We start from the raw sequence: 24,642 nt of genomic DNA on the forward strand, positions 1-24,642 counted from the left end.
CTAGCCATTCATTCAAACTGAAGGCAAAAAAGAAGAAAAAATATATGCTGGAGAGCACGGGAGATCAGAGCAGCCCGCTGGTTTGCCTGACATGAACTGCATGCTGATTTGAGCTCTTTTGCACATTTATTTTTTTATTCTTTCTATTCTGTCCTTTGGCAATGCATTTTCTACTGTGTGTACATAGCAATTCAAATCCAGGTAGCGTATTGAAGTGTGGGCAAGTGGAGCAATGGTGGTTTGCGATTCAGCACCGCACATGAGAGCCAAATTGAGTGCACAAACCTATTACAGTCATATTTAGGCATGCACGTGTGTATTACATGCCCAGCTGCAGGGTGCTGATGTTAATTTGGACCTCATCATTTATAGACACGGATATCAAAGTCATTGATTGTCCGTTTTTATTCAGTCTGGACAATATTTCCTAGTGACCATGTTATTAACAGCTGAATGCCTGCTTTTCTTGTCTTTTATTTCACTGTTATTGCATCCAATGTTTTATTACAAAGTAGCGCAAGTTTATTGTTATGGACAAGGGGGCACCTTATCATTCTGTCCTATAAACACCTGTTTCATTTTGGCATGGTTTATGATAAGCTGCTTGAATTTACAGTCAAATGTGCCAGTCTCTAGCCCTTTTCCTCTTCAGGTACTCTTCAGCTTATGAGTGAGCATATAAAATTAAAGGGCCAAAGTACAAATATACTTCACTTTATACAGTAAAAAAAAACAGAAAATTAGACAAAAGCCTCCAACACCAAGTATAATATTATTATAATTATAATATTATTATTAGTATAAAACATTTAACTTATCCACTCTTTAATTTTGTGCACCCACTGCCACTTGAATGGTACTTAAAGCTTCTGTCTTTGAGAGAGCAGAGAAAATCTACACTGTTGCTTCAAATCTGAAAAAGACAACTTAATGCTATGGATCTGAAAGGATGTGTAGCTGTCAAAAGGTTAAGCTAAGAAACAGACCAAACAAAACCATTTGCTCTAAAACAACAAAACTGGAAATTGATCTGTGTAACAAAGTGGACTAATGAGTCTACATTTGTCATTGTAAACTTGGATTGTGAAAAGCAGAACATTTTCTAATACTGAACTTTTTTCTTTGAAAAAGGACTGAAAGCAAGTCTCCTGAAAAGAGCAGAAGCTGTAAAAAAGGCAAAGGGTGGACACACTAAATGCAAAAAAATTTTATTATATTTAGTTGTTGAGGCCTCTGTCATTTTCTGTTAGATGTCTGTTTAGTACACTTCTTGTACTTAATGTCCATTTTGACCGGAAATGAAATAAATAAAAGTGTGGACTTTTTAACAGTACTGTAAATGGCTGTAGGCACTGAGTGTTAGTATACAGCAAGATACTTTACACTAAAATGTTTGTGTTTCTGTGATGGAAACTGAGTATATTGTGTGTCATGTTGTATAAATTATGGCGTTCATGATAAGCTGTTAGAATGTACAGTCAAATCTACAAACCAAAGTGTCATTATCTACCTTGTAGGTTCCGCTTCATGTGTATTAGTAAAGAGCTTATAAAGATAAAGGGACAAAATGTCAATTGATTGTTTCACACTATATATGTTGCTCCAAATTAGGCGCTTGGAATTGATGTTAAAATGACCCTGATAGCATGTACAATAACTGCATATATATATATATATATATATATAGATATACATGTAATGAGAAACACGTCTGATATTTTGTAGATTATGGCATGAGTTACTGGTTCATCTCGAAGTGAAAGAAAAAGAGTTATGTTTGAAGCCAAGCAGAGAGCGTTGGGTCATAACACTGCAAACTGCTGTCATTTCAAGGTCTTAATCTACCTTAGATTAAAGGTTGTGCAGAGGAGCTGTTGACACAAATGTAGCTCTAAATCCTCTTGACATGGAAATGGTGTTCAAATCGCTCTGCTCAGCAGAATGGGCCCGATTACAGGCCATGTGGTTTACTGTTTATACAGTGAGTCAGTTATTGCCTCCAGCAGCCTTATTAGCACTGGCCCAATGGGAGCAGTGAGAGCAGTCATAGGAAAAGGAGTTGATGTTAAACAGCACTGTCACTTACATGGGATTACGGGAAATAATCTAGTGGTTTACCTTCATTTAGGAAAGCATTTCAATTTCGTCAAGATGGCAGAGGCACTGTACACCTCAAGTGCGAGGGTTTTACAGAGGATCTGCTGACACTTATACTAAAACTCAGTCTAAGTTCTCATCTTAAAGGGCCCTTATCACAGAAACCCAAACTTTTCCTTGAATAAGAGTTTCATGTAGTATGTAAACATTGTTAAAGTTTCAAAATATATACTATTCACTGACCAGTCCATACAAGCCATATACAGTTGTATGGTCAAATTCCATGGTTTGTTGATTGTCTAAGTGCAAATACATTCATTAACACATCATCTACAGAAACTCAAATATAGATTTTTTTTATCTGCAAATTTTAGTGCACAATTTCTATTTATTTGCTGAATTTGTTTTTCCAATTTTCTAAATTCAACAACTAAACAGTAAATGTGTATTAAAATGTACAGAGGTGTGTTCTCTGTAGATGATGTGTATTTACTTTCGCTTAGAAAACATGTAATTTGGGCCCCCAAACTTTTGCATACAACTGTGACCATAAAAATTGCTCCACAAATGGCACGTTGAGATGCCATTGTTATGATGATGTGACACTAACCCATCAACATATATCCGCCTATTCAGGCCACAGGAGTTTAGCTCCACCCACTCACACTGAGGTTATAAGGAATGCCTATTTCAGCATCCACCTGTTCATCCAATCAGAACAGGTGTCATTGATCTATGTCAGTCTTAAAGCCTGTTTAATTCTAAAGGATAAAGGAGGGAAATTGTGTTAAAATAAAATATGACAGTTTTTGCGAAAACCACACAAATGATATAAGTGGGATCTGGGCCCTTTAACCTAACACTAGATCTATTTGCGTGTGTAATCAAAAACCAAGCACTTAAGCATGTAGAGCAGTTTTATGCTTAGACTAAGACATTATTTGACATTCTACTAGACATTTCTTTGCCTCTTTCTGCCTTGGTTTGCAGCGTTGCTGGCACATTCCGACATTTGCTCGGGTGCTTAAAGAGACTGGTGCAATCTGTTTGCTTATTGGCAATAGCTGTTTTTTTTGTGGAGCAGATGTCACATTGAAGTGTCAAAAGCAGCTCTCGTCTCTCCACACACTACCTACTGATGCGCAGCCTGTCTGCGATATCCATCTTGTATTGGGTGTGCTCAGATCCACCAATAAATATGTGCCCCCTTCTCCTCCCTTCCCCTCTCTCTCTTTCCCTTCCCCTCTCCCCTGTGCTCTTCTCTGGAAGTAGCTGTCTGTGTTTTGGGAGGCTGACATTTGGAAAGTGAGAGCTGTGACTGACAAACTGTTCTGCGCTCACCTTCCTGTCTCTACCCTGCACTCGTCTATGTGGGAAGAAAAAGATGAAGGCTCAGCGCCTTGGTGCTAGGACGCCCCCTATCTGATATAAATGATCTTGCACATTAGCCCATGAGGCCTTTTTTTTTTTTTTTTCCTTTCTTCAATGTTTTATTCTCGTAGATATCTTTTACCCTCATGAGTTTTGGAGTCTGCCGCATTAATAGACTCTCCTTTCAATGGGCGGTGAAGTGAAGGCTTCCGGCTGTGGAGGAACTTGATTTAATATTCGCTTATTAATGGAAGTGTCATCTGGGCTGTGCGAGGGAGAAAAATGAGCATGGCGCAGCACGGGGCCGCAAAAAGTTTTTCTGAGATCCTCTATTTAATTCAGTGCGTGTTTTTGTTTAGATTTATTTTGTTTGTCATTTAGGTGGCAGTGATGTGGAGGGGTCATCTCTCTGTTGTAATGAGTCTGGTCTTCTCCCTGTTTTTGCCGACTGCCTAACATCCCTTAAGATTTTGTTTTGTTTTTGTTTTTTTCATGTTTCCTCTTCCAAAAGTAACTTAACACTCAAATTTTATTTAAAGTGTCAAAGTGACCAGTCCTTTAAAACACATCTGATGTAGAACTTAATGAGGGATACCTCAGATTTTCTTTTTTTTTATTTATTGTTTCTGGATAATTGACCCATTAAAATGCAAGTGAGTGGTTTGATGTGAAATGCTCTGTACTGGAGGAATTAACTGAGTCAGAATTGTTCACAGTGGTGGTGATAAGAACCAGACATCTGAAGCGTTTAATGCATATAAAAGCTACTGCGCAGAAAGTTATTACATGAAATAGTTATGAATATGCCATCAGATGTCTAAGACATTATTTTATGATAGTTTTGAGATGATGTTTTGGCCTAATATGTAATTTTATGGAGATGAGGTACATGTAGGGCATTATAAGGCAAAAATCTTCCCACAGAAAAACTGTTTTCATATTTGCACCTATTTTTCCATTATGAGCGTATAGGTTCGCTAGTCATTTGAGTTGTAAATCAAACTGTTTGTATTTGTTCCTATTGCAACCATTGTAATGAAAACTGAGGCATTTAATTTCTCTACAATTTTCCCTCAGACCACTCTAAATGACTTAATTAATATCACAGTGAATGAAAGCAACAAAAATAGTGCAAAATCAGTGGAATTCCCATTTAAGATCAATTTAGAAAACCTCAGCTTTGGTTTTCCAGCTAACTTGCACTTCCATGTCTTTTTGCTAGCAAACTCTTGCCCCACTGCGTTCCAGTCTCAGCAGTTGCTATATGTGGAATATATGCTTTGGTAAGAGATGAACTGTACCCTCTCAGTGGAAATGAAACTGAATGATTCAGTCTTTAACACGCTTTACTCAAGACACCCTCTGCAATTTCCTGGCTGCCATAGCGGCTGCTAGGCCCAATAGCCCCCCGACGCTAACAGCCAGATAATCACCATCATATATTTAAAGAAGGAGGAGAGGGAGAAGGAGAGCACTCTGGCAGTGACAGGTGTTGATTAGATAGGGAGTGTTGTGGCACAATCCCCCGTGCAATTTCAGAGAAGGACTCAAGAACTGGCAGTCAAATTTGACGACTGCGAGCACAGAGAGAGAGCCCTTGCTACAAGATTGAGGGAGATCGGAGAGCAGAGTGGGTGTGCATGTGTGAGAGAGGGGAAGAAAGTGAGAGAGAGGTTATGATAATGAAAGAGACCTACAAGGCAGCAACTCACTCTCACTGGTACTTTTTAACATCACAGAAGCCCCTGGAGGGAAGTCCTCAGCCTTCTCTAAAAGCACCTCCATTCGCCACCAAACACCTCCTTCTGCATACTTAACACCTACCCCAGCTCCTCTTTTGTAGCGTGCATGCCATGTGAATGCTGAGTAGATGTGTCCAACATGAGCAAGCATTATCATCTGCATGAGTGACAGAAACTGTATCACAAAAATAGAGGTTTGTGTCACTAGCCTACTGTAGTCACTGTAGGTTGTAAACGGTGCCAGTTGGTTAACGTGTATATATCTATCTATGCAGATGATTTATAACTGCTAGGAGCTTGTTTATAAAACATTTTTTAACTAGATAAGTGAATTTGTGTCTTCTGCATAGATCATATACACCTGCCCCTTGTCTTCAGTGTCTGACTTTCATTACCTCTGTGTAGCACTGTTGGTTGATAGTGCTTTGGGTGTTCTGTCTGTGGAAATCTTTGCATGTGAGGCTTAATCTCAGCTTTTTTGCAGCTTTATTACACACCCACTGTTCCTGACTAGTCTCACTGCTCACCCCAATGTTGGCGCGCGCTTCTCCACTTCTTCTCAGGCACCAACCCTCCTCGGCCTGGAGCCTTCCCTGGAGCCAGCAGCCCCGGCCCTGTGGCTGACCTCTACGGACCCACCAGCCAGGACTCCGGCGTGGGTAATTACATAAGCGCTGCTAGCCCCCAGCCCGGTTCCGGTTTTGGTCACAGTATCGCCGTAAGTATTCACCCAAACCCCTAGCACCTATCCATATGCTGCCCACAATGCATTTTATTTTTTGCAACTGTTGCAAGGTTGGACAAGCTTTGCGAGACACTGACACTAAACAAAAATCCTCATTCAACATAATGAGAAGCTATAGCAGATAATGTTTTGTCACAGTATCTTCATTTGGGTGCATTATTAATTTCAAATGAATTCCGTTTTGTATGGGAAAGGTTATACTGTTAGAGTAGATCATTTTTTTGTAATTAAGTTTATCTTAGCATGTTATGATGTTGTGATTTCCAGCCTGCCTATTAGCTCTAATAACAGTGTGGCTCAGTACAATTGACTTGACAAGTCAATACAACTCCAAATAAAGACTGTAGCATTTGAACTTGAATAATTTCAGGTTTTGACAAAAAAATTAGTTGTGCGCTACAGTTTCTCATTGGGGATGAGAGATTTGCAAAAATTCTTAGCAGTTGTTAAGAATTAATGCACTTGTGGGCAGTCAGTTTTCTTCTTTTCTGTCACTTATGCAGTTCACTTCTCATCCATCTCAAAACATCAGTCTTCACCTGCTTTTGTGAACCACAGGCCTGCAATATCTGTAGTTTTTACCCTCTGAAACAGTGAAAAACACATTGGCTTCTGGGCCAAATAGACCCTACTAGCTAAAGGCTTGTAGAGGAACATTGTGTTTTCACATGAGATTCCTGTATTTAAGATTCTGTAGCTGGTCATTTTCATCTTTAAAATTATAAAAATGATCCAAATAATTTGACTTGCAAATGAGTCATACCTAGAACTAAAGGAATTTCTGTGATTTGTCATCCTTAAAAGAAGCCTGAGTTGAATATTTGAAAAATTCTCTAGTGCATACTTTGGTACAATGCGCCCAGTCAAAGGGGGTGAAAGATGGGGATGTTTTACTGATGCTAATTATTGTAAACTGTCCTGCAAGAAAATGCCTTTTGTCTGAAGTTTGCCTCCGAAATGTGGAATCATGCTCTCATTAGTGCCAAGCAGGTGCTCTGGCTCTGAAGCTTTCGCAGCGTGGTTATTGCATTGCCAACATTTCTCTCTCCCTCCATCCCACAGCTCTCTCTGTCAGCTTCACTACAACAAACTGTGAACTTTGTACCCGCCTGTCATCGGCAGTATGACGTGTCAGCGTGTCTTTGTTCGTGTGCCAGCCAGGAGGACAGAAATCTCACAATTAGTTCTTCTCTCATTTTCAAACTTGCCATTTTGTTTCTCACGCACAAAGGCACGCTTTTCTTCTCCCACTGAGGCAGGCAGTGGGCATACCGAAAGGCAACCTTTGAAAGGTCCCCCACACAAAGTGCATATGTAAATCAATAAGGCAATAATAAGCCCTTGTGAAGAAGCCTGTCATAAGAATATGTTGTCTTGCCCTTTGAAGCCATAGACATTCATTACTCGCTCCATCCTTTTGTTTTTAACCTTTGGTGGAGTGGAGTGATGGAGGCTTTGGACAGCTGAGGGAATAGAGGCTAGCCCACAGAGGGGCTTCATGAGGGACACGGGGCTGAATCACAGGCTGCCTGGAGTATTAGTAGCTCGGGCAGTTTTTTCAGCTGCGGTCCAGCGGCGAACATCAAGGTCTGCCGGGAAAATGAACAAGGCCTTTTGTGTGCGAGGACACCACTTGTTGTGGTTTGTGTGCACACATACACACACCTCTGATTCACCCAGCTATGCGTGTGCAATGAATCTCTCATTTGTGAGGAAAACCAAGCGAGAATTCCTTTATGCTTTCTTTTCCCTTAAGTACAGTTTGAAAAATAGACAAGGCCATTCATTTAGCCACAGACTGAATGTTCAGAATAACAATGTCACCTTGTGCTTGACTTTCAGATGGAGTTTTTAACCTAAATAAAGTCGGATATAGCCTGGCCCCAAACTTTCATGAATTTTACCCATGATTGACAGCACTACTAGTGAAAATGTTCCACTGCGCAGATTTCTTGTGCTCTCTACGGACTGTGCTGTCCTTACAGTCTCTCAAACAGTCCTCTTAAATGTTCCAAGTAGCTCTTCCTCTAATAGAACCTTGTCATACACCTTGAAAAGTTCACAGTTTGACATAGACATGTCTTTGCTTTTGAGGAAACATTTTCTCTCTTGCTGTGATTGCTTCAGAATTGTATGCATGAAGTGGACTTCCTGATGATGTCATTAATGTTGCTCATGTTGGCATGAATGTAAAAAACAAATGTAAATTCTTATTAGATTATAAGCTATATGTTAAATGACATTGTAAATCCAAATTGGATGTGATGCGGCCAGATATTGCTTTGAATTGGCCTAAAGAATTGAATAACCAAACCTCTGTTGATTCATGCTGGCAATACAGTGATTGAACTTTAGCTACTGACCAGTGATAGCTTAATGAGCCTTTTTACCTGGACTGCATACTGACACCATTACTAACTGTACCCTTTTAGGGTCCTTTGATTGCGACAGCTTTTACAAATGGATACCATTGAAAACCTAACAGGTGCTTGGTTGCCATCTCATTCGAGGTAGATATTTTGAACCATTTATAAACTGTGATAGATTCCTTCGTTATCAGTTTATTATTCCATTGTAGCCTCTTCCTACTTTCTGCTTGCCCCTCCTTTCCTCCTACTTTCTTTTTCTCTGAGATGTGTTAGATAAAAGTCTGTCTTGTCCTGAATGTGGCAGGAAGCTTTTACATGGTTCTGTGGGCTTGAATTTCAATTCCAAAAAGTGAAAGTAGTAGCAACTGGAAAACGCCTTGAGACCCTTTAAAAGCTTTCCGCATTAGTGTTTTCTGTTTTAACCAAACACAAATAAATATATATATATATCTTTTTTTTCCACAAAGCTTTTTGTCCTTTATCCCTTGCTTGTCTGTGCCTAGCATGCATGACGTCTGTGAGTTGGTCTGCTCAAACTGTGATGTTGCTTTCTTTTTACAGCTAATGTTACATTAGACAACCCAAGCTCTGTTCACCCACTTTGTAGTCTGGTACTTAGCAAAGTGTGTGGATTTGATCTGAGGCTCTGTGCCGTGCTAATGTGCGCAGGTGTTAGGCCTTTGATCAGTGTGCACCTGCAGACGCTGGCCCCTTGAAATCAGAGCATGACTCTCATTTAAAGGGAAGTTGTAGATCTGCTGAAATGTATCTGTTTTTCTGCACTGAACGCCAAGTTTTCCACATTGAACTGTTCTTGTAAAGCCAATTACTGGCAATTCATTTGGGTGCATTGAGCTTTTTTTCCCTTAAGGTTAATCAATAGTGTATGTCTGTGCATGTAAATGTGTCTGTCTGTCTTTGTGCTTGCGTGGTTCAACCAGATGAACAATTTTAGATCACTGTCGGAAGCCTCCTCTCTTCTCCTCTTAACAATGCAGGCTTTCCTGAAGGGCCCATATTCTACATTTTTCCTGGTCCACTTACATTTTCGCAGACCACTTATGACATTTGTGTGGTTTTATGGACAAAAAACAGCAATTTATTTTTACATGACCATTGTCAAATCTCTCTGTATTCCCTTAGAATTAAACCAGTTGTTTTGTTACTGTACCTCGAAGACTGATATGTAAATGAACTCCATTCTGATTGGCTATATCACGCCTCTTTCAAAAAGCTGTCCAGGCCAAAACACTTCTTATATCTAGAAGAAAAAAAAACACTTATTATAACATAAACAGGCTGAATAAACTGCTGTTGACTGAATGCGTTCATATTTGTAACATTACAAACAAAATAAATTTAAGATGGGCTGTTTTTGGAGTTTAGTTTCCATATGTGGACTGTATGGACTACAGAGTAAATTGAACTATATACTGCATGAAGCTCTTTTATTTCAGAAAAGCAAAGAAAATTAGTTTTTCTTTGATGTGGGCTCTTTAAATTGCAACAGATAATCTCAATCTTTTTGTCTTACATGAATGTTTTCTTTATGTTTTTAGGCTGACAGTTTATTTACTTTGTTGTTGTTTATTTACCTTGCAGCTTGAACTAATGTTCAAGGTAGAATATGATGTTCATATTAGTCCATACATGGCCCTTGCATGGTAGGATTTATCTTGAATATCTTACCAATTAAAAAAAAAAAAAGTCAATAAATATTCAGACTGACTAAATGTACCTTACAGATGTGTTAGCAAATGGATTAGCCTATTTAATGATTTAATTAAACACCCAAAGTAATGCTGTGTTCCCAGAGAAAGCAAAGTTGAACAGTTTTAGTAAGCCAGTTGTGTGTTGGGGTGGATGGCCATCAAATGAGTTTTGTTTCTGCATGCTGTAAATACTAATGTGTGTGTGTGTGTGTGTGTGTGTGTGTGTGAGAACATGTGCCATGTGTTCTGCATCCGAGCCTCTCCGTTAGATATGTTCTTTATTAAGATCCCAGAATGAAAGTGCTAACCACGGTTTGTTTCTTGTATGTGTTCTTGTTATGTACCTGACTGCTAGCGTACAGTACTGCTGTGACATGAATTTTTTAGATTCAAAGGTTAGTTTTAGGAAAAAAAACTTCCTCCTATTCATATTAACATAATGTCTCTGTCATATCAAGACCTGTTTTTTGTTTATTTTGGTAGCTTTTGACAGTGCCAGCTGCTCTTTATGTTGTGTGAATGTTTTATCATGAGTCTTTAATGTCCACTATGTTTTTTGTTTCTGCATGTTTATATGGTTGCGATGTAAACAGTCACTCAGAGTGGGTTGATGTGAAGAGGAACTAGAGGGCCTTACCAATTCAGGATTATTCTCAGTGGTGGTGATAGGAACCAAAAATCCAAAGCATTTAATGCCTCTGAAAGCTCCTTCACAGAAACTATTACACAAAATCATTCTATATGTGCTGCCTGATGCATGAGACATCATTTTACATACCTTTACAATAAGCTTTTGGCCTTATACAGTGTAGATGTACATGCAGGGCATTGTGCAGGCAAAGTCTTTTTTTTTTTTCAGATTTATTAGTATTATTATCAGCATTACATATAAAGCTCAGAAGAGACAAACAGGTTCACTGGTCAGTTTGAATGGTAAATAAAATGGCTACATTTGTGCTGTAGACATTGCACCCCCTGGTTCTTCTGACCACCACCATAAAGAAATCTGAGTTGGTAAGTTTCTCTACACTGAACCATTTTGGTATCAAACCGCTCAGAATGGCTCTGTTTACATTTCAACCACTGAATTATGAAACATTTTGAAAAATATATGAAATTAAGAACATTTAAGAGCATGTTTTATCTTCTGTAAAGTTACCATATCAGAGATTTGAGGTTTTGTTATGACAGCCACAGTATTGTACAATCTCAGTGCATATGACTTAGATGTGTCCCCAAGAGACAATGGATATCTAATCTATCTTTAACAACAAAGACAAAGCTTATGAGCTAAAATAAGCTAAAAGGCATTTGATGCGTCTCCAATCCAACCCTTTTGGTTATCCAAAAGACTTCAGCATTGACTGAACGTATAGACAAATGCAGTATACACGTGTTGTTGTGTAAACACATGGTGGCTCAGATGCAGCACATCTAATACATAGAAATGTCTTCCCTATAATGCTGTTTATGAGCTTTGTGGATCTTCTGTTTGCTCCAGCAGAGTTTATCAGGAGGTCCGGGGAAGGCAGGCCGGAGTTTCTAATTGGTTCTGTGTACAGGTAATGGCCATATAACTTCAAGCACTGCAGAGAGGAAGAGTGGAAGAACAGCTGAGATAGCACCATTTGAAGAACAAAAGAAATGTCAGAATCATCTCTGAAAAAGAAAAAAAAAATCTGCTGTACTATAATGAAAACCTGGCTTTCTGATTCTTTTTATCCTACTGTTTCCCCATAACTTGAAGTAGGATGCTGATGTTGGGTTTGTTTTTTTTCTCCCTTTATCAAGCGCCCCTCCCCTCCCCCCAACATTGAGGTTGGGGTTTTTTGTTGTTGTTTCTGTTGTTGTTTGTTTGTTTGTTTTTTGACATCTTTTATCACAGAGTCTCCTAACCAGCCTTTGGGGCTGATTCTGGTTTTGAATGATTTTTCTTTTTCATTGTTCATGTGCGTTCTCTGCTGAAGAGAACAATGTATAATGTACATTTTCTGGTTTTTTCTTTGTGTAATAGCATTGCTATAGTTGTCTATCACTCTTGACATTGCTACACAACCATCACATCTTCAGATTTCTGTTCACACAAGACAACCGAGACCCTTTTGCTTCACAAGGTGATGTTTTTTCAACTTTTAAAAGAGCAACAAGAGAGTGTCATAACAAATCTTAGTAGCTCTGTTATTCCTTTTTTGTGTGTGATGTCTTGTTAATCATGATTACCTATTTTGGGCAATAAGAGGACTACAATATTTTCACAGTCCTTTTTTATAAATGTTTTCTTTTTTGTTGATAATGAAAAAAAGAGAAAAATACATTTCCTTTTAATAATACTTTGTGAAATGAGATTTAAAAAGAAAAAAAAAGCGTTATATAACTGTAAATACTACTCCGGTCACTGCATCGAACCATCATAGAGAGGGAACCATATTTTTGTGCTGGTGTTCTAGAGGGTGTACTGTGCGCAAAACTGACATGCGTTAAAATGCAAAAAGTCTTTCAGGCTCAATGCGGTAACCGAAATCCATTTGTAGCACAAGAAAAGCCGTGATTTACCCCACTGCGGACAGAACCCCAATCAAACACTGTTAGCTTGCTCTGTAAATACTGTGCAGGTGGCATACCAGCATATTGACTTAGATAGCGAGATGAAGATGTGCACAGCTTTCAAAGAGAAAGTACTTTACAGTATACAGAAACCTACGTTAAAAAAAAAAAAGAAATTTAACTGAAATCCAAAGCACACGTTTATGTTTCATAATTTTTAAGTACCAGACTTACAATTTAGATGTAGGGAGATTTTGTAATAGGTACTATTTTATTTTCCTTTTCGCCTGTTTCTTGTTTAATTTTCCCGTAGAGTCTCCAGTCATGATAAATCGTAGAACACCTGATTTGGGAAACAAAAAAAGGCAATATTTCAAGATTTTTGAAGTTGTTTCTGACTTCTCTTGATCAATTAGGAAGATAACTGTTTTGTACCATTACCTCAGTCCTGTGGGATGTATTTTAGAGGACATAATTTATTTTACCCTGCGACAGACTAAAATAAGAGAGAGATTGTCTTGAAATGAAAGTAAATCATTGCACTGTGAGAAAGAATTTTATCATTTCTTATTTGCACATGTTAAAAAGATGTTCTCTAGCATGGGTCATATGAAGGATTGCGGAGACGTGTTTCCCTGCTCATGGTTCTCAGTCTTCTCGCTTGCGCTGAGTGAAAGACTGCGCTTTTCAATAATCTTTCTTTGTTCCTGGGATGTTTTGTTTTTTAAATTGTTATTGTTTTTACGGATATGACCTGCCAACCGTACAGTTTATTGGTAGCAGTAGTTCAAATCCTCAGTTCAAACACTGAAACTGAATTAGTAGCTGCTACACACACACATAATGTACATGTGGAGACTGGATTTGAGGAGATGCTCAGTGAAATAAGAGTGATATTTAAGAACTGACTGATATATGCTGTTCATCCTTGCTGCAAATGTATTTAGTTTTGTTTGTTTTTTTTCCTCTCTTTTCATCATTTTACTGAACCAACAGGTGATACAGAAATGCTGAACCTTTTTTTTAGATGCGGAGACTTGAAGTAATAAGAAACAAAGGCAAAGACAGCTTTCTGCAAACAAAAACTGTTTCAAAAGATGAAAAAATGAAAAAAAAAAACACTAAACCCCAGCGCGGTTTGAATATAAGTGGGGGATTTTTATTGATATTTTTGTGGATGTGAATGATTATGCTAAATATAATGACAATATTACGGTTACTATGTACTGTATTTATCATTTGATTCTCTCTCCATTCCCTGTCACATCATACAATAATCTTTATGTTGATCATTGTACTTCAGTAGTGTGTAAAAACGAGGAAAAAAAAAGAAATAACCTTGTAAAAGAGTGCTGTCTTTGATGCCAGTGTAGTGGTCTATACATTTCTCTGTTGACCCTCTTCACCCTTCTCCCGTCCCCTTCCCGTTTTGCCCTCCTTTTCGTCTTTTTGCTCTTTCTCTATATCTCTGTCTCACACTCTCTTAGTGAGTAGGCGTAGATGTTATGTACTCAACGTTAAGGTAGAGCAGTAGTTAGTAGCAGATTTAGGACCAGTAAGGATAGAACTTTCTCTTGATAATCATTTAAAAAAAAAAAAAAAAAGAAAGAAACAAAAAAAATAATAATGCTGAACATTGTTTTCATTGCCATGTTATTTTTTTCACGTTTTCTTTTATTTTTTTTATTTTTTTTTTCTGACTCTCACATGGTTTCAACTAACCAAAGCTCTCATGATGAAATCCAGAAGAAAAAGAAGAAAATTGGTGAGACAGAATTGTAAACCAGGCATTAATTGGATCCCCACCCTTGAATGTTTTAAAAAGGGGTGTGCCATACTACCTTAAATGCTAACGCTCAATATGCAAAACCGTTTTCATTCTTTTTTAAGAGGGACACAAGCTATAATTACGGAAAGGACGATTTTATTACATGAATGAAAAATTCATATTTTTTTAGTAAGTTCTACCAGAGTAATGATGATATAGCCTAATAATTATAGATATGGATAAAACTGTAATAGGTTTTGATATTTATACTCTTTAAAACAAAAAAGAGCCCAGTGGCCCATGGCACTACTATTTTTGAATACTTTTTTTCAAATGTGTCTGCATAGATTCATATATACTTTAGTTCATGAACATCTGAAACATTACGCTGATTATTTTTCTACTGTGTAATCATAATGCCAGCTCTTCACGTTAATCAAAGCCGAGGCGCAGCGGGGACACCAATTCCTTCAGCCTCTAAAAGAATTCCTACAGGCATGGGGACAGTTCTGAGATTTTGCTGTTACTAAACAACATTTGTTGAATAGAGCAACTGCTTGGCGTTTTCAAGATCTTTGATCATTGCCAACATTCGTAATAGCATTTGGCGTAATTTACAACGCTCTTTTTTTCCTGAATGAAATCTGGTCTCAGGGATTATGAATGTAAGCTAATCTAACTCCTCTATCTGTGTGATTTAGCTGAAAATTATTCTCTGATTTGTGGGTTCTGTCTCTGATATGTGGTCTCAGATTTCATTCAGACACAAAAACACTTTGTTAGATGCTCTGTAGTGCTGCGTTTAAATCGCTGTTGGGCTGAACCCCATAATAAGGGCATTCATCCATGGCATTTGCTCAAGGCAGCCATTAAATTTAGTTATCTGTGTTATTGTTCTGAATATAAAATTGCTGAAAATGATGCAGTGGTTAAGAGCATTCTCACTATTGATGACTTTCAGCTTTCTTTTTGACTGGATACCATTGCATTTGTAACAGAAACAGCCAAATATATGGGCAGCAGCTGAAATTTCTCACACGGGCGTAGTTTTGAGTTCAGAGCATTATCAAATAGAACTAACAGAAGATATACACTGTATGTCCAAAAGTATCTAGACCCATAAGCACCCATCGCCTGTATATTTCCGTAGAAGTTCAGGACCAGCCACACAGGAGCTTTAGGTCACCATGCCCAAAACCAAGCGCCAGCTAAAGGGGTGTAAAGCGCCCCTAGCATTGGGGTATGGTGCAGTTGAACTGCGCTCTCTGGAAGGATAGAACACCACCCAGTACATTTGGGATGAGCTGGACTGGAGTTTATGATCTAGAACTAAACATCCAACCTCACAAATGCAAACAGATCCTCACAGCAATGTTCCAGTAGAGGCTGTTCCTGCAGCAAAGCAAAAAAAAAAATTTAATACTCCTGATTTCAGAAGAGCTTTTGGACATACTTTGTTTCATATATATACACTGTATTATTCCCTTCAGAAGCACGTTGGCTGGTTGCCATGGCACGACCTGGCTCTTGATTAAAATGAAAGCTGGCGACCCTTTTTGAATAGTCTTTTTGATCTCTCTCATTCAGTTTCTCTTTCCTGATTTGATCTTGTAGCTTGGACTTTAAGGTAGCATGGCTCTGTTGCCGTTATTTTGTTTTTCACTGACAGCAGTTTACAGCAGATGAATGTTACACATCTTGCTAGACTAGTTAAATCATTGGATAATTGTTGGTTTAAAAAAATGGAAAAGATAAAAAAATAAATGACCTGGAAGGTGTTGGGTGATATTGGGAGTGAACTACCGTATCCATTTAAACTTGAATCTCGAGGCAAGTGCTAGGCAATGGCCAAAACGATCAATCCATTATTGAAGCGACAAGCTACTATGTGCGCACACACACTTACACGAACACACGTACACACACTAGCAAACCCACATACTGTAATGACATATGTATATACTTGTATACAGATACAGGATATATATGTATAGTGTATATATCTCTTTGTTAAATTGTTTAAGCTGCCTCATAATGCTCATTAATCATCCTTGTAGTCGAACTGAATGACCCAAGCAGCGTTCAGTTCAGTAGTCCACACTGTTTCTGTCACCCACCACTGAGACGTTTTTGAAATCACTTCTCTGTTCGTTGGGTAAGAGCTGTATTGCGGTAGGTCGCTGTTGGGATGGATGCGATGGCTTGAAAGTAGTTAGTCTAGCTACAGAACGTGTTCCAAACACCTCACGCATACGCATGCCCTTCAGCTCTATAGGGACACTACAGTCTGAATGGCAGGTGTGGCAGGGGAATGGTCTTATCTCTGACACTTCCTTCGGGAGCTCTCCTGTTTCTCTCTCTTTTTTTTTCTTTTTTTTCCCCCCTTCCTCCAGAGGCTTCGTCGGCCTCTCTGATTGCCTTGTCCATTCCTAACACTTGCCCATTTTTTAACGGACTTTTTACCGCATGAACTGACTGAACGGACTGACGTCTGAAAGCATCTTTCAGGTCTTCTTGTATGGCTTGCTTAAGCCCTGTTGTAAAATAAAACTAAAGTGGATGGGGGTCTCTCACATCTCAGATGTGGAAAGTATAATTTTATATTTGTATTTTCAAATAATAATAATAATAATAAAAAATGTTTGTGAAAGGTTTCCATCCTCTACTGTGGTCCAGAAATCAATGTGTTTGTCTGGAAAAGATTAAAAAAAAAATAATAATAAACTGTTTTGAAACATTTCACTCATGGTTTTTTGATTTGAAATGAACTTTTTTTTTCCCCCCGCAAATGATGTGTGACTCAAAAAAAAAAAAAAAAAAAAAACATGAATCAAAAATATGAATATATATCTATAAAAGATTGTATGCCAGAGATGCACAACGATTAAAATGCACAAAGTTGAATACAGAGTTGAAAGGTTTGTCTAAGTTTGTTTTATTCCTCAGAATGTTTTCTATATCACAGTCCAGTTTGTATGTTTTCAGTGGTGGAAGCTATCGAAACTTTACAAATTGATTCTATACTGGACTGTGAGGATTTTTAATGGCGAAAGTCCTTTTGAGGTGGAAGGACAGTGTTAGTGGCATTCGTACAAGGCAGTGTTTTATTGGGCATACAGATGATACAACAAGGTCTGTAATTATGCACAATGTTTCAGGCTCTAAGGTCAGTATTTGATTCATCTTGATTCTACAGAGCTCTGGTCATATAAGACGCAACTTGATTTGCATCAGGAAAAATGCAAATTTCATTTTAAAACAAAGTGCAAAATATCATGTTCCTGTTTAAAACCTGCTCTTAGAAAACAGTACAAATGAGTAAATCATTTAAGCGTGTAATACTGTGCAAAAGTCAGAGATAAACCTTAATTTATTTAATCTCCTTTCAAAACAGCCTTTATGTTCAGGCCTTTTTTTCAGAAGATACCTTTAAGGAGATATAAGATAATCCACTTGCGAAAGACAAAGCAAAATAAGTGAACAAACAGTTTTATGAGTTTTACATTTTTGTTAATAGTTATAGAGAAAATACGTAACCAATGTGGAAAACCCGGTAGGCCACCGAGACTGTCACATAAACAGTCCTTAAAGCTGTCATCTTTGAGAGAGAGGAGAAAATCACGCTTCTCACACTTCAGATCTGAAGCGGTTAGGTGATTCTGCCCTTCTACTGTGAGAAGACAACACTATGGGTCTGAAAGGATGTGTAACTGTCAAGAGGCTGTTACTGAGAAAAGGAAATGGACAATATAGCATAATAAAACTAAAAAGCTGATGGCGTCCTCAAAGCAAGAGTCTGATTGATCACCCCAGAGTCCAAACTTGGATATGAAAATGCAACCAATGCAAATATATTCCTCTGAAAAACTGAAAGCAAGTCTCCTGAAGAGAATGGAAGCTGTAATCTTGTAAGGCAAGAGTGGACAAATAAAATACTGTAAAATTTCATATTATATTTAGTTGTTAAGGCTTCTGTATAATTTTCTGTTTTCTGCCTTTTTCTGATGCTGAGAAATGAATAAGTTTTGCTTAATGCTCATGTTGAGAAGAATTTAACTTAAAAATCTGACTTTTTGCACAGTGCTGTAGATGCACTCATACCTAGTATTTGATTACTAGCAGTGGTTTCCATTAAAGACAGTGAATGAGAGACTCAGAAGAGACAGGAGCAAATTCAAAATTTCATTTCCCTGGTTTAAAGATTTGTTTTTCAGATTTTTTGCAGAGCTCATTGATGATCACGCTGTATTTGCAATTTGTCCAACGTAATAAATTCAAATGCCAGGTATTCCAGAATGGGCTGATGACATTTAGGGAATGTTTTATCATATCATTTCACATGTATCAGTGACTGGAGGCCTTATCTTGATTTGACTTTGCATCTCCATTATCCATTTTAAATGGTATCGGGGATTATGGACGTGTGCCTACTCCTCTAACTCTGATACAGCATTCAGATTTGCTCCTGTGTGCCCTTTTTAAAGTGGTATCAGATAGTAGAAAGCAAATAATGATGGAAAACAGAAACATTTTGAAGGAAAGTGAAATAATGGGCAGATGTAATGTGAAAAGAGACAGACTGTAATACATGGCGAAGCATATGCGCATCCTTATAAACCCACAATCCTACCTGACTGATGCTTATTGTTATGAAGTACTTTTTTATGCCATTCCAGGGCCTAATCAAGAAGTGTTTCACCTGGGATGAAAAATGCAATGTATGCTGGCTGGCAGAAATTAATGTCATTTTTAATTTGAGCTGCTGTCCCATTCTCAAATGTGAAATTGCTTCGGAGAATGTAAGGTGTGACAGCTATTATAAATGTGTGGAAATCCATCTTCCACTCTCTTTCTCACCCCCCTCCCACCTGCTTCTCCCTTCACCATCTCTCTCTCTCTCTCCCTCTCTCTCCCTCTCTCTCCCTCTCTCTCCCTCTCTCTCCCTCTCTCTCTCTCTCTCTCTCTCTCTCCCTCCCTTGACTCGGCCGAGGAAGCTCTCTTCATATACTTCACCATCACAGCAGCTGTCCACCCACACACTTCACTGGAGCCCTTGGATAGTGTCATGACTCATTGTGTTCTCTGTTTGCCAGGATAGAAATGCTGCGAGGAATTTCTACCTCCCTTCTCTCCGAAGGACCTCTTTACACGCGAGAGCGCCATGTCGCTCACTGGGGAAAAAGATCCCACCTGCTGCTAATTTGAGCAGCAGCGTGTTCGGTCATATCCACAGCACCTAAAATTGAGAAGTAATCACTCTGCAGTGTGAACTGGAAAATGTGGTCAAATTTGAACACTTTAGTAAGTCTTAGTTTGTTGGTCCACACTGCAGTTCCTCACTCTCATGATTATATATATGCAAAAAATATGGGCACCCTCATCAAATGTACAGAGACAAACAAATAAGTACAGAGAACCAACAGCATTTAAAAACAAGCATTTAAACATATTTTGTAAAGGCTACATTTTGTGTGTGTGGGTGTGTGTGTGTGTGTGTATTGTATGTTTTATTTCAAGCTTTTTTTATATATATATAAGTGGTAATTGTGCACTGAAGTATGCAGGAAAATGGCATATTTAAGTTGTGAGGATGTGGTCACTTATTTTGTGTTAGAAAATCAACAAAGTGTGATTTGCCCAGGGCATTCAAATGTTTGCATGTGACTGTCTAACTTGCATACTACTTTCATAGTAGTTACTGAATAATTATTTGGTTTCATGAACAGAGATCATGCCTGGTCCTGAACTGCATGCCATTCTGAATGAAGATTCTCCCCTGAAAGGGAAATGTTGTCCAGAATTAACTTAAATCTCTGTCCAGTATATACACTCAGTCAGTCTAAGATTAATACCTAAGTAATAGGCCAGGTTTTAAGGCTTTAAAATGCAGCACAACTGGTTGCTTTTACTGTTTCGCCCTTTTCTGTATAGGGGTAGAGGTACAAAGATTGTGGTACTGCTTAATTCCATCTTTGACAAGTTGAAGTTCATGATTTCCTGTAAAAAAAACAAAAAAAAAACAATTCTGCCTGCTGCTAATTTGTGTAACAGCATATTAGACCACATGCAGAGCAGCTACCTAAAATGAAAAGTCTTCTTCAGAAAAGCTGTTTGTTTTTTTTTTGTTTGTTTTTTTTTTAAATGCAGCAGTGCTGGTGGCTTTTGCAGCACAAAATAAACACTGAGAAAGCATTGACTGTGAACAAAGGCAGAAGTTACAGAATTAATTCATCATTTGACGAGTTTGAAACATCATTCACTGTAAGAAAAGATGCCACCCACTGCTTAGTTGAATTTCAGTGTAAAATGAAGGCAAAATATAATCGGTAGAACCATTAACGCTTATTGAGGTTGATAAAGTTCAATATCACAATGTTTTCCAAAGGGTTCACAGTATCAGACAATGTGTAAGTTAGTATTAATACAGTTCTTAAGCCCATAAGAAACCAGACATTATTTTGACTGGACTGTTTTGTTGCTGGGCGGCACAATGACGTGGTGGGTAGCGATGAGGGCCTGGGTTTGAGTCCCCGGCCAGGCGACAGCGGTCCTCTCTGTGTGGAGTTTGCATGTTCTCCCCATGTCTGTGTGGGTTTCTTCCGGGTTCTCCAGGTTCCTCCCACAGTTCAGGCCAGGCCGTTTTGACATGCTAAATTGCTCCTAGGTGTGAGTGTGTGAGGGAATGTGTCTGTCTGTCTGCCCTGTGATGGACTGGTGACCTATCTGGGGTGTATCCTGCCTTTTGCCCAATAACAGCTGGGATTGGCTCCAGCACCCCCTGTGGCCCTGAAGGAGAAATGGCTTAGAAGATGATGTGTGTGTTGTTGCTTTCATTTTTTAATACTACACCAAAAGGTATTTACATGGGATTGTAAGCATTACCCAGACAGAAACTACATTTCTATAAATGAAACACCATATATTTGTTAGTTATTTATTATTTATTATTTTATGCATTTTCATCCATTTATCAGCTGTTCTTTCAAAGCACTCTGAAGCACCCAGTAAAGACGTACGTCAATAGAGCAAAAAAAATCAGTATTGTTGTGCAACGCTCAGTGGGTCTTATGGTCCCCCGTGCCAAAACTATTGATTCCAATCCATTTGTAACAATTATGGATTTAATGATTTTTTTTTAAACAACAGCTGACATTTTTACTTTTCTAATAAAGGTGAATCTTTGTATTATTAGTAGTAATAGTTTTATTTAGTAAATATTATTATTTGAGTGGATGATGATTCTGAGATTCTAATGAATAAAAAAGACAATCAGTTGCTTGTTCGCTTGCTGTTATGTGTCAAACAAGCTGATGTTCTCAATGCATGCTGCTCCATTCACTAGGCTAATGTTAATCTGAATGTTTGTTACACTACAGACTCGGATCACAATAATTATACATCAGCATTAGCTGCCTAACCCTGCCCAAATAGGGTTTCATAAGAAGTTCTAAGAAATCTTGCTGTGCAACACGAATTCTGATGTTTTATTCAAATGGAATCATTTTAATCTTTTATTAATTTAGACTGCTAAATAATGAATACGTAATGTTAGTTTAGGTTAAGTTAAAGAAATGGACCTTTCAGCCAGACCTCTGAGTCATGAGTGTACAACTGTTTTTTTTTGTCTTTATGAGGGTCCCAACAAATATTTTAAGGTGTCTGTATACTCTAGACTACCTGCACCATGGGACCCAGTGCAACTGCTACCTCCTCCCTGAACCTGCGCACCTGTAGTTGCTCTACTAGAAATACCAACATCGATATAATGGTATAGATGCTATATTGACCAGCACTACATTGCAGAGCACCACTGGTGGTTGTTGCAATAAAAATACAAACCCCTCTGAGCACAGAAGGAGAAGGCCCAGAGATGGGGTTACTGAATTAATTTCATCATTTGACAAGTTGTGCTCCTCTTATGGCTGCCTCCCAAAAAGACACTCTGTGTACGGAGTGTCAGAATGGGGTTAATTGCATCCGGAGACCTTTGTGTCACAGCGACGATCAACAAAGCACCGCCGTAGGTATCACCTGACTTAAGTAAACCAATTAAATTGTTTGAAAAATGACTGCAGGTGTCGGGAGCTGTCTCTAGAGAACTCATTTGGAGAACTTGCTGTTCTCTGGTGTATATTTAAGACTGAGCTGCCCTATCTTTAAGGTCTTCTGCTGCGTTTGTATGTGCTGAAAAATATCACAGCAAGCCTACTCGCCCAAAGAAGATTGTATTTGTCTTGTATTTTTCTCCAGAACATAACTGACTTAGGCCTCAGCTGCAAGCCCATGTGAATGGTGAGGGTTAGAAACATCTTTTATGTTTAACATCTTGTTTGTGCAGTAACATTTTTTTTTCTCCATGCTATGTACAATAGCTAAAGCAATTATCTTTGTATGTTTGAAATCCTTGTATAGTTGTAAATATCTGAAGGTCAATGGCAACTGTGTTCTAACTAGTGTGTTCTATCAAAATTAAATACTTTTGGGGCACTGACCGAATTGCTTTAATAAGCACAAGGTTTTTTTTTTTTTAAGTGTTCAGTGTTAATTTCAATATATAAATAGTCATTCTTTTTATCATCAATGACCCGATAAACAAGTTTGTTCTAAAGTTTTCTAAATATATATAAATCAGTGTTAAAACCATAGTGTTGGTATAGGCCTAGTGTCTGTACCAAAGAATGTCAAATATTAGCCAGCCACTTGTAAGAAAAGTGGTTCTATATAGTACCAAGATGTTATGACTTCTAGGAACCTTTGAAGTACTACCGAGCAAGTTCTTTTCAAGTACACAACATAAACAACAAGTATTCCACAGGTTCTTCATCTTGGGAAGAACTCAAAATTATTGAAGCATTCGAATTGTTGTCATTGCTCTATATACACTGCAGTGTATGGGTGTCATTCAAGTTTGGAATCAACGTTTTCAATAATGTAAAACCAGTATAGAGGCAGATAAATATATAAAAGCATTCTAATATACTAGCACTATGCTACTTTACATGTTTATAAAGTACAGAATTATACTAAACATTTTCTGGAAGTACTGAATCCAAACTAAATGTACCTCTTGTCTAGATTATTTAATTCACAGTGTATACACTGCTTTGTATATAGATATCCAAAACAATGAATACAGAAAGTGATTCCAAACTTTTGAACTCTGGTGTATAAACACTGCCCACTGTATTAATAAAGAACCTTTCTGAAGGACGATTTTTATTAGGGGTGTAATATTGTGTTCTGCTATCCTCTTCTGTAGTTTTAAAGGTTTAAGGGGAATGCCTTTCATAAAAGAGACATTGTACCTTTATCAAATACCCTGTACTTATGTCAATATTTGATCCTCTTTAATACATGATCAGCACTATTAGCCACCATTTTGCCTCATCGTTTTGCAAAATGCCTGACAAGTATTAAAAGCAGTAGTTATGAATACGATTAGGCTGTAACGTCAGCCGCAGCACACTCTAACACCTTGACAGTTTGCCTAGACTGTTTCAAATGTGAATTCTGTGCCAGCCCCTTGTCTGCTCTGATGAGTATTTGACTTTTAGCTGCAAGACATCCCAATCATCTCCACTCCCCCACACTCCAATCAAGGCCTCATTAGCATCTGACACTACCTGTCATTAACAAAGCTCCCTAATTAGGCCCCAATCAGCCCACTCAGGAGCCCTCTTCAGCACGCTGCGTGTTTAGAGCAGGAGTGGATGGGATCAGCTCAAATTGCAGGCGTGGTGCAGCGGTGAGAGCGGCACTGTAACCCTGCCACTGCGTTCCCACTAAGCCTGGTGGAGGGAAATTAAAACTGTGTCCGCTGCTTTTTATACTCCCACTGAGCTCATCTGCGCTTTCTCAATATCTCAATTATTTAGTATTGAAATGAGAAGTGGAGAGGTATTGTCATTTCAGAACGAGGCAGGAAGAGCTGTTTTTTGGATACAGTATCAGCACTGGTCAAGCACGTATGTTAAAAGGCCCATGTTCCTCAGTTTTTTTTGTGTATCATTTTTTTCCCCACTGTGGTCCTTTTATGTTGTTTGTGTGGCTAATTCAAAAAGTACTCCACACTCCTTATAAGGTCAACATGAAAGGATGGGCTAAACGGCTGTAGACTGAACAGGTTGATCTATATAAATGCATGTTTTTGTGACAAGACAAAATTCATTCATTCCAAACTGTTTTTGTAGCTTGTGTGGACAGTGTGATACGCAGATCTAGTTATTCATGTTTTTTTTTTTTTTTTAACTTTTATAAAAAGAAGCTGTTATAAACAGCTTAACATTATTAATAA

The 24,642-nt window shown here is 38.2% G+C and overlaps 1 protein-coding gene across 12 annotated transcripts in view; it reads left to right on the forward strand.

Annotated features, from left to right (window-relative positions):
* Window positions 1-14,207, forward strand: part of msi2b (musashi RNA-binding protein 2b) — a 300,205-nt gene extending 285,998 nt beyond the window's left edge. For 6 of the 12 annotated variants that reach the window (XM_017694952.2, XM_017694960.2, XM_017694957.2 and 3 more), the window contains 2 exons: window positions 5,774-5,928; window positions 11,538-14,207. In XM_017694952.2, coding sequence (XP_017550441.1) covers window positions 5,774-5,928; window positions 11,538-11,582 — 200 coding nt within the window. In that variant the 3' untranslated portion in view covers window positions 11,583-14,207. Of the gene's footprint in view, window positions 1-5,773; window positions 5,929-8,387; window positions 8,466-11,537 lie in introns of all 12 variants that reach the window. The other 6 variants (XM_017694953.2, XM_017694961.2, XM_017694958.2 and 3 more) reach the window with 3 other exon arrangements.
* The last annotated feature ends 10,435 nt before the right edge of the window (window positions 14,208-24,642 follow it).

Source organism: Pygocentrus nattereri, chromosome 17 (genome assembly GCF_015220715.1).
Source record: "Pygocentrus nattereri isolate fPygNat1 chromosome 17, fPygNat1.pri, whole genome shotgun sequence".
NCBI classification, from domain to species: domain Eukaryota; kingdom Metazoa; phylum Chordata; class Actinopteri; order Characiformes; family Serrasalmidae; genus Pygocentrus; species Pygocentrus nattereri.